This window comes from Cephus cinctus, unplaced genomic scaffold (genome assembly GCF_000341935.2).
Source record: "Cephus cinctus unplaced genomic scaffold, Ccin1 Ccin1_scaffold0462, whole genome shotgun sequence".
Lineage (NCBI taxonomy): Eukaryota > Metazoa > Arthropoda > Insecta > Hymenoptera > Cephidae > Cephus > Cephus cinctus.
The window spans coordinates 158,002-176,618 of record NW_014333138.1 but is presented as its reverse complement, the minus strand read 5'-3'; the positions used below and the strand labels follow the sequence as shown (position 1 = coordinate 176,618).

The 18,617-nt window shown below is 29.7% G+C and overlaps 2 protein-coding genes across 4 annotated transcripts; one reads left to right on the top strand and one right to left on the bottom strand.

Annotated features, from left to right (window-relative positions):
- The first annotated feature begins 840 nt into the window (after positions 1-840).
- LOC107267940 (alpha-soluble NSF attachment protein) lies at positions 841-9,386 on the top strand. The gene is made up of 5 exons (XM_015740160.2): positions 841-1,062; positions 2,635-2,831; positions 3,476-3,741; positions 5,913-6,086; positions 7,267-9,386. The coding sequence occupies exons 1-5, from the start codon at positions 971-973 to the stop codon at positions 7,414-7,416; spliced, it is 879 nt and encodes a 292-aa protein (XP_015595646.1). The 5' UTR covers positions 841-970; the 3' UTR covers positions 7,417-9,386.
- Positions 9,387-9,454: 68 nt separating this feature from the next.
- Positions 9,455-18,288, bottom strand: LOC107267931 (conserved oligomeric Golgi complex subunit 2). 3 transcript variants are annotated; one of them, XR_003059759.1, is made up of 11 exons: positions 17,850-18,286; positions 17,489-17,716; positions 16,562-16,828; positions 15,072-15,373; positions 14,135-14,252; positions 13,109-13,431; positions 12,426-12,492; positions 12,161-12,347; positions 11,438-11,607; positions 10,385-10,565; positions 9,455-9,808 (listed from the first exon to the last, which is right to left on the bottom strand). XR_003059759.1 is itself a non-coding variant. In XM_015740143.2 (11 exons), exons 1-11 carry the CDS (start codon positions 17,919-17,921, stop codon positions 9,713-9,715), a joined length of 2,118 nt encoding a protein of 705 aa, XP_015595629.1. In that variant the 5' UTR covers positions 17,922-18,288; the 3' UTR covers positions 9,455-9,712. The 3 variants fall into 3 exon arrangements, 2 of the variants coding, with proteins under 2 accessions (XP_015595629.1, XP_015595628.1); XM_015740143.2 differs by having other exon boundaries at positions 11,328-11,607; positions 15,072-15,370; positions 17,850-18,288; XM_015740142.2 differs by having other exon boundaries at positions 11,328-11,607; positions 17,850-18,284.
- Between the last annotated feature and the right edge of the window lie 329 nt (positions 18,289-18,617).

Here is an 18,617-nt window from a genome sequence, read left to right as displayed (position 1 = left end):
ATTAGAATATTTTATACATTCCGCAGAAGAGCCATATTCCGTGTGACATAACGAAGGCGGCTGTGCCAGTTATTGAACGAATTAATAGAAAACGCAGAAGATAAAGGAAGAATACATTCTCTCATTTCTGACGTCATCACTTCGCGTACGTGGACACCAGTAATTAGTCGAATAGTCTTTAGCGCTATTTCTACTAAATACGATCATTGCTTCTTCGTTTATCTGTGTGACAAAAGAATATATGCTTGTAGTACTGGTTATTTCATCTCTATCCTATTGGATGTATATTGTTTTACTAAATTTTTATTCTGTCGTACGAAATTTTAGCACGAGCATCTTCTAAGTCCAAAAACTGCATGCATCTCATTCTTTTATTTAGCAATTATCGAAAGTTTCATTTCAATAATTGTCAAACTTACATAAATCTGTATGCACTCGAATTCGATAAAGATAATACATCAATTCCATGTAAGTCATAATTTTCGTAATTTTAAATTCAAGATGAACGGTTTCAGTCTCGAGTCACCTTAACCATATACATTTCACGTATTTTTTCCGAAATTATGTTTATTTATGCTCTTAAGAAACGTCTATGAACATTATCCAATACAGATTGGCTATTGAATAGTTCTCAAAGAAACTTTTGGTAAAATCCAAAGATTTATTTTCAAGTTCTCGACCCTATGCTTTTCAACTCGAAACTACGAAAAGCCGATCGATGAAGAGTAGATCATGAGTATTGCGAAAATGGTTGAAGGACTGTTATCGACTGTAGATAATCGACAGCAGTTTCATGCTGGCAATGTGGTACCGTTGACGATGGTGGTGGTGCTGTAAGCGACAAGCGCTTACTACGCGGTGACTGGCGGTGACGTTGGGCTCGCTGGTGGACGAAGTGGATGCATTTCGTCAATAAAGTGAGTGACAGCGGAGGTGAACCCGTGTTTTGTGTAAAATAACGCTCGTTATCATGGCTGATCACGAGGTAAAGGCGAAGCAGCTTATGGCAGATGCCGAGAAGAAGTTAACCTCGTCTAAAGGATTCTTTGGTTCCCTTTTTGGGTGAGTTAAATATATTGATTTATCCTGCTAGACTGTCCGACATAATACAGTCATAAGCATATACTCAGAATGACTAACACATTCTTGGAAATATCTTTTGAATTAATTAATGTAAGTTCATTATAAATCGTAGTGCTATTAGAATGATACTGTCTTATCGATTTTTGCAAAGAAAATGTTCTTGGCTTGCTGTTTCATTAGTTTCTATAACGTGTGCGTAGCTGTGTACGTACGGGGTGGGTCTCAACGTAGATCATCAGGTCGAAAGATTAAAATGTGTTTTCTATCGCATTTATTGCCGATGAAACTGTTAAATGAATACGTTTTAAAATTATAATTAGATTTAATATTCAATTTGAGTTAATGTATCCTTACAGTTTAGTAAAAAGTGTATTTTTAATTTCTTTTAATCTTTACTATTTTCAACATTTACATCTACTGAATATAACTGTTCGAACGGGTTATTTATTCTTTTTGTTTTTTCCATTTTGTATTAACATTATTTTGGTATCTTCATTGGTTTTCCTTAATCTCACTTCTACATATTTGAGGTTAAAATATCTAAAAATATAACAAAATGTATTGATACCAAAAACTCATTTCCCTGTATATATTCGTTTTACTTGTTATATTTTATATATAATAATTGTTATCTATTATTGTTATTATCTTTCTTGTTATAATTTTATATTTTTCATTTTTACAATATGGTTTTATAATTTATATCTAATACTGCTTTTTTCATATAATCTTGCAGATTTATACAGGTAATTTGGAAATAGTTTTAAAATATTAACTTTTATTAAAATACAGAATTATGCACTTACTATCAATTTCCCTTTATATTGCTTAGTTCATAAAAATGTTTAGGCTTTGTTACAATGGTTTCATGATCGTTGGTGATCTTGCAATACTTTGCTCTGTGGAAGTATATTATAGTTTTCTTTTAATCTGTTCATAAACATACATTAAATACATTGTAGTTTTGCTTATAAACATTGGGATAGTTGGGACTTTCTTTCTTTATAATTGATTTCTTCTATATTCCTATCTTCATATCTTTTTATAACTTAACTACGAACAATGATAATTACTATTTATAATTAAAATATGATTCATACTACCATTAAAACTAAATCAACACACATTTAAATTTTTTAGAAAATTATTATTTTATTGATCAGTTTCATAAGATTATTCCGATTTGTTAAAACTCAAATGCTTATTTATCAAAAATCTTGTAGTAATGGAACAATTAAATTAAAAAATGTATAATTTGTACTAACTACTTATTTACTCTACTACATTGTTATACATGGTTTTATGAATGATATAAATATAAAATAATCTAAATTTGATTATCCGTAATGCCAAGTTGTATACGTAAATGCATCATGACAAGTAGCAACAAATAAGATGTGCTATTTATCATCTTTAGTCGCTTATATTTCAGTAGTTCATTTTGGTTATTACATTACAATTTTTCACATATAATAACTATATGCAATATATTTGCAAATACACAACGCTTCCAACTATTATATCTATATTTAATTGAAAATTTTATTACAGAGGTTCATCCAAGGTAGAAGAAGCTGTGGATTGTTACCAGCGTGCTGGAATTTCGTTTAAAGTAGCAAAGAAGTGGGGTGCAGCGGGAAATGCTTTTTGTGAAGCAGCAAACTTACATAGTAAAGCAGGAAGTCGCCACGATGCAGCTACCAATTATGTTGATGCTGCAAATTGTTATAAGAAATCAGACCCTAATGGTACTATCAAAATCCATTTTTTTTTTAAATCCTTAACCAAGGTCAAAGATCTTTTATTTTTATTTTCATTACCCTATTGATACAAAAAGACTCTGAATATAGTTATTTAATCCGTTTTTTAATATTGTTCTCCTCGATCTATGTTGTAAATAACACAAACCATGGTAATGAAAAACCAATTTCACTAACTTGCAGCGTACAGAAGTCTTGAATATGATATTAATATTGCGACTGATAATATTTCTATATTGCATAAATGTGTTTACGTATAGCAATTATATAATTGTATAAATATTATTTTATTAATAATCAATAGATATAGTTATCTTTGAAAGCTTCAAACATGGGTTTGCTTGTGCATGAGCATAAGTGGAGATGGTGGTGATATATTGACCATTCTACATAATGATGATGCCAATCTATGTGAGCATGTACAAATCCATGTATGAAGGTCTTAATATAGAATGAAAAACCATATCAAGGCTTCACGAGGATTAATTATTTTAACTGATCGAACTGAAAGTTGTATTCAGATGATTGTTAGTAATTAATTAGTTTATTTAGAGATTACTTAGATCACTTTTTGCTATCACTATTAAGATACAAAGTAAAATGTTACACTTATACTGTTTTCTCATTTGCAGAGGCCGTTAATTGTTTACTTAAAGCCATTGAGATTTATACGGACATGGGTAGATTTACAATGGCAGCAAAGCATCATCAAACTATAGCAGAAATGTATGAGAGCGAATCAGTCGATTTAGAACGCGCTGTACATCATTACGAGCAAGCAGCCGATTATTTTCGTGGGGAAGAGAGCAATTCATCGGCAAATAAATGTCTTTTAAAAGTTGCACAATATGCAGCTCAACTTGAAAATTATGACAGAGCTATTCAGATCTACGAAGACGTGAGTATTGTTCAAATCATATTATACCATGTTCATAATATCCGATATATTAGACTATTAAATCTATTGTTTAATTAATTTGAAACAAATACGGGACATGTGTATATCGTGATTGCGTTAAAAGCGCGAAAAGTTTCTTTTTACCTTTACTCTTCTTTATTGTTTATTATGTTGTCATAATATTGGTGCTCTCGTAGTTTATATACATATGATAAACCAATTTTTTCTAATTTTTGCTTCTTAGATTGCCAAAATTTATAAAGATGATACGTTTTATTTAGTTGTTTCTTAGTTCAGGATATTTATTTTGGTTGCCTATATAATCTCAAAGGTCCGTTACACAAAATGTAACTAACAATCAATCGAAGATTAGCATCCTACAAATAGCGAAATATCGATTAGTGATCGATTTGCTTTTAGTAGAAGATTTGTAAGTAATAAACCATATATTGAAATGATGTAATCTAGCAATTATCATTATTACTATATTGATTTTACATCAAACGTTACAAAAATGTATTAAGTTTGTTAAGGACGGTTGAGCGTTACGCCAAGCGTAGAGAAAAGATGTTGATTTTTTTTTTACATATTGATATGGAGAGTGTTTAACCGCGAATTTTCAATAGAGAACCACGCACCAAATGTATGGGAAATTGAATCCCAGTCGAATTGTCTGAAAATGTGGTAAAATGTAATACATGTCATCCGACAAAGGTCATTTTTCAAGGTTATCTAAAGGTCTATTAGTTTTCTGTGATATAGACACTCATAACATTTGGAATGGATAGAGAGTTGAATTCTATGTCGTTTTATGTGGTAACATATGGGTTCAGATTGTCCCCAAAAGGTCACATTACGGTCTAATATTTGCATGTTAGATAAATTCTTATTTCGTACAACTACAATGCTTCACGTGACATCAGTGTTTAAACATGAGTGATATTTTAGGATTGCGTAGAGATGATGCCTATCCATATACTATATGCTTCATCTATACTATACTTAAACTTGAATGACTTGATATAAACTAACATTTCTTTGTTGAGGACAATTAGCTGCACCATGTATGGACTGAATCAATCTCATAGAAGGATAACGAATATCTTCTTTATGGCTAACATACCCCAAGAGATATTTTTCTTTGTTTCGAGATATTAGCTTGGATTGTTTAGAAGGGTTCACTCATTCTTCCGATATCTGACACTCTGTAACTCGGAAACTGTCCATTTTCTGACTTTATCCCCATTGACGATTTTAATGGGGACGACACGAACTATATATTATCATCTTTTTAAGTAATTTCAATTGGAATCTATTTTCTCATACATTTGGTGTGTGGTTCTTTATCCTCACCGTTTTCGAGAATTTTTTTTTAAATTGCACTATTTAGCACTATTTCTTATGAGTAAGGTATTTTGACAGCTGCAAGCACGGTTCGTGTGAAGACGCACAAACTAATTATTGCAAATTCTAAATAACAGCTTCGGGATGTCTTATGCAAAAGTTGAGATACTCGACTTTCCCCATTATTTAATAGTAAACAATTATGTGGATTGAGAACCAAATTTTTTTCTCATGGCTGCTATTCGCAGTGATCTGGTTCTCGATCCAAATAATTATGTATTACTAAATGAGGATGAAGGTCAAGTATATCAACCTTCGCATAAGGCATCCTAAAAATGTTATTTAAAATCTGCAATAATAAGTTTGCAGCGTCTTCACATGAACCATGCTTGCAACTGTCAGAATACCTTGTTCTCAAAAAATAGTGCCAAATGATGTCATTTTCAAAAAAAAATCTCGAACACTATGAAGATAAATTTATTGAAACTTCACGGTAAAATATATACTCTTCATATTAATGTCTAAAAAAGGAATCAGCATCTTTTCTCTGAGCTTGGCGAAACGCTCGACCCTGCTTAAAATATATTAATATTTTATTCAAATTAAACTCGACATAATTGTTAAAATTCTCTTTGAAGAACATAATTTGAAACAAAAATTATTGTGATAAAAATAAATAATAAGTTGAAATATTGTGTGTCTGTGTGTGTGTGTGCACAGGAATAAAATATTTTCTAAAACGTTGGTTCCAATCTTTATAGTTTCATAATTGTAGTAATTATGAAACTAGATAATTCAGTACTAACGGAAAATTTGTTCTTTTCCAGGTTGCATCTTCGTCTTTGGAGAGTTCTTTATTGAAATATAGCGCAAAGGAATATTTTTTCCGTGCAGGCCTCTGTCAGTTGTGTGTTGACGTTCTCAATGCGCAACATGCAATTGAACGATACTCCGAGCAATACCCTGCTTTCCAAGACTCTAGAGAATACAAGCTTTTAAAGGTAATTCTCATTGTTACTAGTATCTGATACTGATAGTCATGTAATTAGCACTGCAATATGATTCACGGTTTTGATTATGTACAACTTTGAAGTTCCTTTCTTTTGATAAAATATAAAGATGAAAATTTATTGTTAATGAAGTGATTTGTAAAACATATTTTATATAATGTAAGAATAAGTATTTTACTGTTTTAACACGCTTTATATTATCGCAAAGAAATTGTCAAATTTATTAGTCATTGTGGTTTTCCAAAACGAAGGCAGTGATTGTATGTACATCTGGAATAGCATGCCTGTGGGTGTCTCGATGGTATACTCGTATCTATAAACAGAACGTAATATTTTGACATACTATATTATATGTATGAATCAAAACGTAGTTTGACATTTAATACTCTGTGTACTAAAAATAATACATCATAAAATTGTATGTCACACCATGTTACACGTGCTCCGTCATTTTGGTGTACTATTTGTCATACCATATTACTGTGATACTTAATTCTTATTTCTGTGATATTTCTTTTTACTTATTTGTATATTAATATATAATTTTGTGGTAACTACAATTATTGTATTGTACAAAACAAAACAATAATTGTAGAACAAAAGTTTCCTATATCGAACAATATTATTTTATTTCAATAGGCTTATTACTGTTTTCATTCAATTAATACTTTTCTATGTTTTCGTATTTCAATACACTATTTAACTTTTTGCGATCCCAATTATTTTTATTATTTCATTTTAACTGGTCTGCATTAATTTGGCCAGTTTAATTGGTATCATGTATTTGATCATCATTCAAATTTACTATATATAGGAAATATACTTGGAATTGATGGCGCATTTAAAAATTGTCACAAAGTTCTATTCTGAGAGACGCGGTTAACATAAGATGGGCTGGAATGAAATATGATGTCCAGTCTAACTCCGACTTGGACTGCAAATGGTTAAAAGATTTTTCTTTTAACGTATGCATTGAATGTTACACATATGCTAATTTTAAAAAATAAGTTTGTATTAACCAACAGTTTAGTGCATAGCATAAAGTACTGATATGGTTTACTACAAATGTTAAATATTTTTTGAAAATTCAGTAATATGAAAATAAGAGGGGTGAAAGAATAACTATCAGCTTATTACAATTTTTACGAGTTGGAAACTTTTTCTTTTTCAGACACTAATTGAACATGTGGAGGAACAAAACCTGGAAGGATTTACGGAAGCCGTGAAGGAGTATGACTCCATTTCACGATTGGACCAATGGTACACAACAGTGTTGTTGCGCATAAAAAAGCAAGTCAATGATAATCCAGATCTGCGCTGATTGGCCATAATACTGCCACTGATTTCTCTCCATTTGCCCTGCTCTGTATACTCTTCGTTGCTCCACATCCAGTTATCAAATAAACTCATTAAATAGTTTCACATTTTTGTGTATCGGCAACATTGTCTTCTGGCTCTTGCCCGTAAGTTTCATTGTTGCCTTTCCAAATTTTTCAAGCCAATTAATCTTATGCTAAAGATCCTTGCAGTTATTAGAAATAATTGAGAGGAGCGGAAAGAGAGATTTGTTCCGTTGTAAATTTTAACGACGTACATATATGTACGTCACCATTAACTGTTGTTTATAATTTTGTAGAGAAGGTACATAATCGACCTTCCATTGTTCATTATGTAAAAGTAACTTTATTACGTGAGAAATGTGTAGGTTATTTACAAAGCAGTTAACTCATTTATTTTTTTTCAATGGTAATATTCGTTATGGTTAACTAGTATTCTATTAATAATGGCCGTCATTAGCTTTATATGGTTATAGGTCAGTTAAATCGTACGGTCTACTATCACTTTCACGAGAAGTTATTGCAGGAAGAAGATAATTCGGAACTGAAGTAACAATATTTAATTTGTTTTATTATAATTCTTATAGCCTCTAATCGCGGTGTATTATATGATTTCAATCATCTTTATGCGAAAACATTTTTCTGTGTTTTTCATTAGTAACGCCCTACTTGAAATTTATTTTTATTTTGTAAGCTCAACGTTCAGTTATTAACCCATTGGCATTATGACTCTGCTTAAGGCGATCGTCATACGCGGAATATTCCTCTTACGGATGTAAATGGGTTAACAACTGCAATACAATGATTATTTGTTTTTGACAATAATGCAGGTATCATTTTCTATAAAATATTGTTTACGATTTTTTGACTATAAATTTGATTATGAAATATGACTTATACAGCAGTTACTTTCCTGTTATGTATTGTTATTAAAAGTGAAGATGATTCAGTAATTATTTAATCTCAGTAGTACAGAAAAGTAAATGGTGAACTAATGAGAAAATTAATAAACATTAAATTATTGATATAAAAGTAAGTTATTATATTTGACATAGGATATTTTATTTTTTCCCCTCGATTCCATCCTATCTCTTATGCACCTATAAGTCAGCTTGTTCATCTATAATATAAGTACTGTCATGTTAATAAAGTAGTGTACTTTAATTGATTATTCAAAAAAAGATTTTTATGAGTATGAAATGATATAGACATGAAAGAGTTGCGAAAAAAGAATTAGAAGTGCACGCAAATGCCAAGGCATGAAACACAAAAACTTTAGCATATATGTAAAGTATATCTTAAACTTAATGCATAGATTCGCATTATATAGAATCTCTCATTTTTCATAAGACAAGAAGTGAATTTCGAATATCATGCAGGTTCTAATTTTAACAACTTGTTAAAAATAGTACTATGTATTAGAAGCTCTATTCATTTTAATATGAGCTCTATTTGATTTTAATAATATTCTTGTTTTAACGTATACATGAATTTAGAAAAGGTATCTAACGTCAAGAAAGATAATTGAATTAATTTTATGATTACTTCAAACTTTAATTGGATGGGTATTTATGGAAGAAATTGTAAACCCAAATTGTTTTACGATAGCGAATTCGATTAATCGCATATAACTTAGAATTCAGGATATCTATTTATATCTACTGATTATTGGCAACATTATAAATACACTTATACATTTATTTGTTAGAGTTATGTATATATTAAAGAAAATGTTTACAGGATCAAAGTCTAGTATATTTATGAGAAATATACAATGTTATAAGACCGTAAAATTTAAGTTAATAAATTGCGTTTAAATTCGTTCTTTCGCTTGATTTATATAATTTATTTGTGAATACTGGAAACTGTTGATCTCACGACAATGTAAAGATATTTAATCCTGTAAAACAGGCTTCGTAATAAAGGTGATTAATAAATATGTGTAAGTAGTTGAGCACTGGGCCAATTATTTATATTTTAAGCATCCTGATCTAGTGTATATATTTCATCATTAATGCGTTGTAATGTTTGAATCGAATATTTTATTTATTTTTATTAGAATATACAAATGTATGACCTATTTACATGACACCCATATATATTGTACTTTTTTTATAAAGTATCTACATTCCTTTACAGAATCATGTCGAACATTTATTACACAACTTTGCATTTTCCTTGATTACATAACCGATTCTGTTACTCACTTTACTACACTGATGCATAAAAGACAACGTTGTTTTATTAACGCTATGTAAAAATAGTGTGAACATTCTTTCATCATTGTTCATCTTTATTTTTCACAGCAGCTTCTACAACATGTATTAAATCTTGTAAATGAGGCACATTTGAAATATCGGCATCAAGAGTTTCAATCTGTAAAATCAAATCGTTATGAATAATAATAATAGTTTCATATTTTGTAAGCAGATAAACATATTATGCAGCATTGACTTCTTCATATGAAAATGAAATAAATGACATGAAATTGAGAGCGATTCATCGATAATCAAGTTCCAAGGCTTTGATAGTTGATCTTTGGGAAAATTTAGATGGATTGGATATTAATCTATATTTTGTATGTCTAATTTGCCGTTTCGCGTGAATTTAAAATAAATTATCATAAATTGAAGTAATAAAAATAATTGAAGAAGACTTTATTGCAAATTTAATATTTCAGAATATTCGATTATATCACAATAATAATTAAATCGTATTATTTATTTATAAATTTATAATAAAAATAAGAAAGATAAATATTTAACTGACTTGATAAAGAGTCATGTAAAATGATTGTTTTTGTTATACGGAATATTAGAACAATTATAACTATCGTGTCTTCAGCATTATTTGTTAATTATGAGTTAATTAATACGAATCTTTATATAGGATTTTTAATGTAACATAATGTCTACTATATTTTAATTTCATTTGAGACATTCATCCCCTTACCATATTTTTGTATCCATATACATCGATTTCCAGTTGAATTCGTATTTTTGCATCGTCACTAATTCCCTTTCCTTCTGAAGGCGACATTCCTGCGGACTTGTCGCGAATTTTTTTTAATCTTTTTAAACTTTCCTCAGTTTTTTGTACTGAAGTTAAAACATCAGTAACAGATGACAAATACCTGTTTAAACAAAAGAATCGCGGTTAATTATTGAGTTTTCACGGTTTATATATTTTAAATGATACTTAGCATATAAATTCATTGTAATGAATACATAGCAGGTACATATTTTTAAGACTCAATTAGAAAACTGAAAAAGTTATCTCTGAAAGCTTTGGAAAATACGACTTCAGACTTTTCATGGTTTATTTATCGCATTATTATCCACAAAATCGCGGTTGAAAGTAAAAATTATATCATTTTTATTTATGTAAAGATGATCTGTGTATGTTGACTGGTATACAAGTTATTGCTCTTTATAATTGTTTAATACAATTCTCATTTCCGTTATTAGATGGCTGTTAGTGTGAGTCACAGAGTATTGTTAATGTATAAGCACAATTGATCGAGATAAAACGATTTCTCAGGCAAATATCTGATTTCTATGTACATGAACTGCACCACAATACATTTAATGCGTTTCAACTATATTTCCTCGACCTTAAATGTTTACCCCGAGCATATTTCACAAATATTTAAACATAAGTTTGAAAACCATTTGCCAAAAATTAGCTGATTTCCTGTATATTTTCTTGTAACTAATCACAGCTCACTCACTATTTATAACAAAAGTTCAATCAAGGCGAGCTAAGTAAACCTAAATATACGAAATACGCATCTAACAGTTAACTGTAACAAATGTATTGTCAGGGGAGCTCATTACATAATTTGGAATATAATTTTATATTTTGGGTAGTAAGTAAATAATATTTGATAACTTACTGAACAGTTAATGAAGATAGAGTTAAGTGAATCCAATGAGAAACAGCTTTTGGTATGACGGTTTTATAATCAGTATGAAATGTACTAAGAGGATTCAATGCATTATTTACATATGCACACGGTTTAGTTGGAATATCACGCTTCGTACGTCGAAATAGTCGTGGAATATCACTGACTTGTTTTAAATGTACTGCACTTTGTGACAAGAGTTCTTTAACAACTTCGTCAGTAACTGCTGGCAAGCAGTCTTCTAAATTTCTGCAAGTTTCTTTCAGACAATCTGAAATTTGTATACGTAAACTTATAATAACAATAATGATTCATACTGACGAAAATTTAAAAAAAAAGGTAAAATAACACATAATGCATGCTACACAGATTAATTCTAAAATTAATAATCGACTTTTCTCATATTTTTAAATGAAATGTATTTTGTATTTTTGGAGAAGATTCAATTCTTTATTTGCGAATACTAGAGACAAATATAAATCAGATTGACAAGAAATTCTGGATCTATAAGGTTAAAAGGAGTAACATTCTTATATATTTCTACAGTATTGTCTAAAATGGCTAAAAGATTGCTTTATCACACTAACAGAATTTTTTTATTTCCCGAACCATATGAAAAAAATTTATTTGCTTTCCTTAAAAATTTATTAAAAAATATACTCCATTTAAAATATAATAATTTAAAATAAAAACGTATTTTTCTGATGCCATTAGAAGTACATATCGGCTATTTTTTAATTAGATAATGGGCAATGTAATATATTAGGATTAGTGATAATGAAGATAAACGTTGTTATGCTATATATATATACACACATATTTACCTTCTAATATTCTCATTATGCTTGGTTTATCATTTGGAAGTTTTATTCGTACTATTTCCAACAGGGTTGGTAACTGTTTAATGAATTTTTCAATATCGGTGTACAAGCATACAAGAAATTGTAATCTTGTTGGACATTCAGCTTCATTTCCATCAATTTTTCCCATTCCAGTCACGATCGGCCAATTCTAATTGATTAAAACAGAATTTTTTAAATAACTGATTGAATCTATAATTTTTATTTAAAATAATATATATTAGATTACTTGAGTTAAGGTGCTTCGACACCAAGTTTTATATCTAGAACATATTTGTAGACTCAATTTCCAGAACCTAAAACAAAGAGTAGTTAAAGAATTTGATCCTTCACTGATCGGCTGTCATTTTTGGACTGTTCAACGATATTTCGTAGTTACTATATGTATTGAGTTTACGTTTCATCTACAGTGTGTTCACGTCTAACCACAAGTGGTTCGCCTATCACCGTTGAGCTGAAGATAGAATGCGGTGACTTAATTACTACTGCTTACCGCTCTAGCCATTGCTCTTTTTACTCGTATTTACAATTTTTTAAATATTGTTAACATCCAAATAGCCCACCTATTTTACTGAAATAATAGATAAATGATTAAAAATACATTCTGAGAAGCAGCACGGACGAGCGAGCATTGTGAATATAAAAATTAGATTATCTAGCGTGGCAAGCAATAGGAAATGGGTCGTGGCATTCTATCCGAGACCGTCCAACTCAACATTGCCAGGCTAAAGATTACAAACTTTAATGTGAAATATTCCGCAATTTAAACCTAACAAATTGATAACGCTTAAACAGACGTCTTTTTATTTCTGATGAAGAGTTCAACCCTACTTCCCACATGCGGATGGACATGAATACCCAGTACAATATAAACTTTCGTAGATATTATTTTTTAATAAAATTGTATATTACCGATGTAGTAGTTGAGGCAAAAATACACCTTCGGCCCATCCTCGAAGGAGAGAATCAAAAGTAATGTGTGTTGCATAAAGAGAATATTCCATTGAATGAATGTTATTCGCATTTTCTATAATGGATGTAGGTGAAATCGGTTCGCAGAGTACCGACTCAACGGCGGTAGCAACTTCTTGGAACCTTATTTGGAAGTAAACTGGCAAATTCCATTTCTTTAAAAATTGCTTATATTGCGTATGATTCTTCAGTACAGCCAAAGTTTCAAAATTGCTGCAACGTTCCTCTAATTTGGAAAGAAACTCAAGTGTTTCCATATATCTCTGAAATAGTATATTTAAAATATTTGTAAAAAAAATTTAATTAAGTTTCATCTTATGTAAAAATATTGTTAATGAATGTTAATGGATATGATATCGTTGTGTCCAGTATTATATGTATATTACACAGGCATGCGTCAGGTTTAAAAATTTAACATCGAGCGTCAGACCGGATTTGGGTTTGCTACGCCGAACCTCACGTAAGTTAGGTTAATTTCATTACATTATTCCTAACATAGTTGGTAATATTAATAAGTGTAAACAAATTATTCATCAGATTACTACTATAATCCATACTACTCCTTTAATCTTCACCGGTAATTGAATGTTGATAGTGTATTGTGCAGCTTGTAAATGGATAATACAACTGTATAGAAATAAGATGAATACATGCTTGTAGAATTCTATAAAAACCACTAAACTATTGTAAATTGATTGAAACACGACAAAAACATCAATTTCAAATGAAAAAAATGAAAATGAAGTGATACAATTTTCAGATATCCAGCAAATCCTAACTTAATTTGCGTGTGTACGTACAAGATCATTCTACTCTTCTGCAAAGGCCAATGTATAAAACGTGAATAGAATTCAACAGTTGTAGCTCAAAGAAACAAGATTTTGTTGCTCTTATATTTGAATGCTCTTCAAATCATAAACAGTTCAATATTTATAACAGTACATCATAAATAAATATTATAATTACCCGGTAAAACTGTTCTGGATGTCCAGGTGCAAAAATAGAGCTCATGTCCAATTCGATTTTTTCTTCTACTTCCGACCAATAACTATTTATTAAGAAATTGAATCCTTTTACGATCATCCTATATTAACATGAAAAAAAATATTAATGTTCTCGTGATAACTCCTAAATTGAAAAGTAAGTACAATTTTAAGCGATACTATACGAGATGACTTTTTTTAAACAGTGTGTCTTACAATTAGAAAATCAGAACGGAATTACCAACAAATCATTAATTAATTATTTTTCAAATGCAAAAGTGATTTCATTCATCAAATTCGTGGATTGTTTATACAACTCGAGGTTATCCTTTTCGTTTTTTCAAAATTACGATATTATAAGAACAACTAATCACTTTACGGGCGTTTTTTCATCTTGTACTATTGAAGTATTCCGTGTCTGAAGGGAGTACTTAATTATTGACACTATCTTTATAGTTTGTGATTTTTACCATTTATTTCGGCAAAACTTTTTTACCTATACTATAATCATATCAATATAAATAAATAATCTGTTAACAGATTTGTTTCACAATTTTAATTCTCAAATAACAATATCTGTTGTCACCTAGTATTAATTTCATGTTGGCGATACCGTCAATAAACTTTTAATCATTATCAGTAATGTCCTGAATTAGTAATCACGCTGATAGAAAAGCAAGTTTTTTAGTCTCAAAAATCACGCCCCGATCCCCTTCAATGAATAAAGTCTTTATAAACGTGTATTGGTATCTTTTGTTTTTCTGAAATATTATAATAAGTATCGTTGACCATTTAATGGATTTCATGTACACTTTTTAGAGAATGTGATTTTTCATATAATTTTTTTAGATAAAAAATGTTTAATTAAGAGGTACGATAAGAGAAGCACGAATTTTTTTATAGTATATTCTTCAACATACCTGTCTGGATGTGACGTCACGATTAGAAGTTCATCTAATTCCTCGTTAAGCACGTTTAATAAACGTTGAAATATACCTTGCAAACCCAATGGTTCACTTTGCAAGTTCGTTTTATGGATTATATTGTCAACTGCAGGGCCCACGATTTTTTTCCTTACTAAATTTTCTGCATCTGCTATTTTGTCTAATGTAATGTAAATCCTGAGGTGGCGAACTAACAAATTTGTCTGCTTGTTTTTTATACTCAGTATAAATGAGTCATCCAGAATCGCTGTAAGATGTTGTTCAAGTTCAAAGCTCTTCTGAAATTAAATAATTAACTTTGTCTTATTTTTTTGAACTAAGCTTGAAACGCTCTTATCTATATTTCATCCATTATTTGATGTCGTATCTCGCAGTACTATAATAATTCCAGAAGGTTCTTTGATGAATGCATAAGTAGACAAAGTCCGTTAATCGTTTAAAATGTAGTGTAGTGGTAGGGTTGAGGCTACGACTACTTTAGTGTTGGCAATTGTTTGTTGTTAGTTTTTAGATAGAAGCATAGAGACCAAACGGGAGATCGTCGTATACAAAATTGAAAAAGAACCAGCTAACGAATCATTATCGTATTTGGGAAGAATTAAGTTTCGAATATACAAGGAACAGCAAGATTTACAAATATTCAACTTCCAGCTTCAAATTAACACATGCAAAAAATTAATTATTTTTAAAACTACAAATGCATAAGATCTCATTGCAAAGTTCATGTTATTGTACCTCAATATGAAACTGGTTATTTCAATGCTTTAAGAAGACTAACGTGATTATATTTTAATTAAATATGATAATATTTTCTAAAAGTGGAGATAGTCATAGTTTGCAAGGACGTGTATGATTCATAATCATTAACATATGATTTTGTGTTGAAATATTTGGCAAGTCAGAAATTAATTAATGGTTTTCGAATCTTATTTGCGAAGCAACGAAACGTATTATTCTAAAATTAAGCTCACACCCTTTCTTTATCGAGTTAGGAATACGGAGGTACCAATATTTGATCAAATATATCATTTCTATGTATTGGATCTGACTGAACAGTAGCATTAAATTATGTTTAAAAGAAAATATATATTGGTCTACTATAATATCGAAACGACGTTTTTCAATTTGCATAAATATTTGTTCATTTTGAACATTATACATGCTTGATCACAAAAGCTAAAAAACGTATTCCTTCGCCTACCTTCGTACGAATAATAATTGTATAAATGAAATATTCAAATTTTGACAGAAGAATTGTATCTTCTTTTAAATAATCTGACATATCGTTATATTTTTAAACTAGTTTTCAGTACTGATATGTTTAATATTATTTTTATCATTTAATATTGACAATATGATAATAATTATTACTTCAATTGTTAGTTAATTGTAATGTCGACATATAAAAGTAGATGCATTTAAAAATATTGGATGACACATACTTATAGAACCGTGAAAACATTTACCTGGCTTTGAATAGGCGCTATATCAGATTTGCATCTGGACGTGTGAAATTTTAGTTGATTAAACTCTGTAGCAGCACGTTCTAAAAGGTCAGGTTTTAAAGATCCTGCTGTAGTAGTACTTGTTGCCAAAATTTGAGACAATTTTGCTATTGACTTGTAAACCCGTGCTAAGCTCTGTAAACTTTTTTTACGTTCTCTGATTCGTTGATGATTGATTAGAGCAATTGTCAGTTCAGTAATTGCATCATCCAAGGTTTGTCGTACTTGCTACAACATTAACAACACTAATAGTAATAATTTAATAACATACAAATAACATTTTTAAGTTTGTTTAAAATTATTTAAGTTCATAAAAACTGTTAAATATGCTCTTGCAATAATAAATTAGTATATATTTTATCTTAAATTTTAGCATAGATAAATTATTGAAATGCCCTTATTTCAGATCGTAGGTAACATAAAGTAATTATAATCTACTGGCAATGTTTGAATTTCCTACTCAAGGATATTATAATTATAAAATAGTTGATGTACATAACTATTATATTCCCAAGTAGGACATTGTAAAATTGCTATTTTGTAATTGTTGAGATGTATATACATATATATATCCATATTGATACACGAATTCAATGTGTTTTTTTTTGACAGTTCACAAGTAATACAATAATTAGCAAATCATATATGGTTTTCCATAAAATAACGTAAATATATGTTAAATTAGAAAAATGAAATATATTTATTACAAGACCATACATACAAATATTTTATAACATCTTATACAGTGACATGTGTGCCTTGCTAGATACTTTATTATTTTCAATATGTCAGAAAAACACATCGAACTTGTAAACCAACTATACAGTACTTTTATTGAAATAAATAATAAAATTAAAAGTAATAATAATTTGTTAAATGACATCATACCATTAGCTCTTCTCTGAGTTGACCAAGAGGAACTTGTAGATTATTAATAGCTTTGTCCAAGCCAATTAAATTACTGGAAAGACTAACAAAATCCACATAATCTTTATTGATTAACTCAATCATTGCAGATCGGAGGACTTTTAAGTAAATTCCCAAATCATCTCGCATAGTTTCAAGACTAGCATTTTTTCTGTGTTCTTGAAGAAATTTATCAACATCAAAATCTTTCTAAAGAAACAAAACAATACATGTTATAAATCAATATTAAATGTACTGTGACAATCTTATGATAGATAAATAAAGTTATTATGAGTAAACTATTGAGAAAATAAGAAAAAATCTAATTATATGGTATTATAACCTCATTAAAATCATGTTCATTGAACATAAGCTCCTTTGGTGCTCTTGGTAATGTGAAACTGTGTTCAGTCATGTTGTTGCAATATCAAGAAATGATATTAACATTCAATATTTTACTTTTATATAAAATTTCTAATGTATAAGTAAATGTTAAAACACATTTTAGTTAGTATAGTATTAAATTCACTTTTTAAACTTGAAAATATTAAATTACAATACAATTAAAAATATACACGGATTATATATTCAATCCCACGAAACACAAAAATACTGATATCACTTTAATAAAAGCAATATGTTAAATGACATTTCTCATATAGTGTTCAGTAGTTAGGTTAGTTGAGCGCTTTACACGCCACACGGCCACACATGTACTATTCTCTTTGTAATCCTAAGTTCGAGCACACAGTGTAAGCTCGGTAAGTTCAATGTGACAAAAGTCAGCAACTCATGCCTGCCTGCATTGAAGCGTATAATGCCACCAGTATATTGAATAAATATTTTACCGATATTGCGCAACAGAATTATTGTTAAAACCTATCAGGAACGATATAACTCCTCGAGAACTATTGCAAAAGCCTATTTATGAATCATTTTCCAAATATTGAGGTGCTACGCGGGTATGAAGTTTTCACCGCACTTTCTTAAAACTGTTTCAACAATAGGCTTTTTCAATAGTTTTGAAGAGTTCTATAGTTCCTGATAGGTTTTAACAATAGTTCTGCTACATAACATCGATAAAATACCTGTTAAGTATACTATTCGCGTC

What these genes read in the sequence shown, in the direction of transcription:
- LOC107267931 (XM_015740142.2), bottom strand. Translation starts at nt 17,921, where the DNA reads ATGACTGAACACAGTTTCACATTACCAAGAGCACCAAAGGAGCTTATG. An exon ending in ATCCAGAACAGTTTTACCGG is followed by an intron (nt 13,432 to 14,134) that starts GTAATTATAATA and finishes ATACTATTTCAG; the next exon opens with AGATATATGGAAACACTTGA. An exon ending in CATAATGAGAATATTAGAAG is followed by an intron (nt 11,608 to 12,160) that starts GTAAATATGTGT and finishes TACAAATTTCAG; the next exon opens with ATTGTCTGAAAGAAACTTGC.
- LOC107267940 (XM_015740160.2), top strand. Translation starts at nt 971, where the DNA reads ATGGCTGATCACGAGGTAAAGGCGAAGCAGCTTATGGCAGATGCCGAG. An exon ending in TAAGAAATCAGACCCTAATG is followed by an intron (nt 2,832 to 3,475) that starts GTACTATCAAAA and finishes TCTCATTTGCAG; the next exon opens with AGGCCGTTAATTGTTTACTT. An exon ending in GAGAATACAAGCTTTTAAAG is followed by an intron (nt 6,087 to 7,266) that starts GTAATTCTCATT and finishes TTTCTTTTTCAG; the next exon opens with ACACTAATTGAACATGTGGA.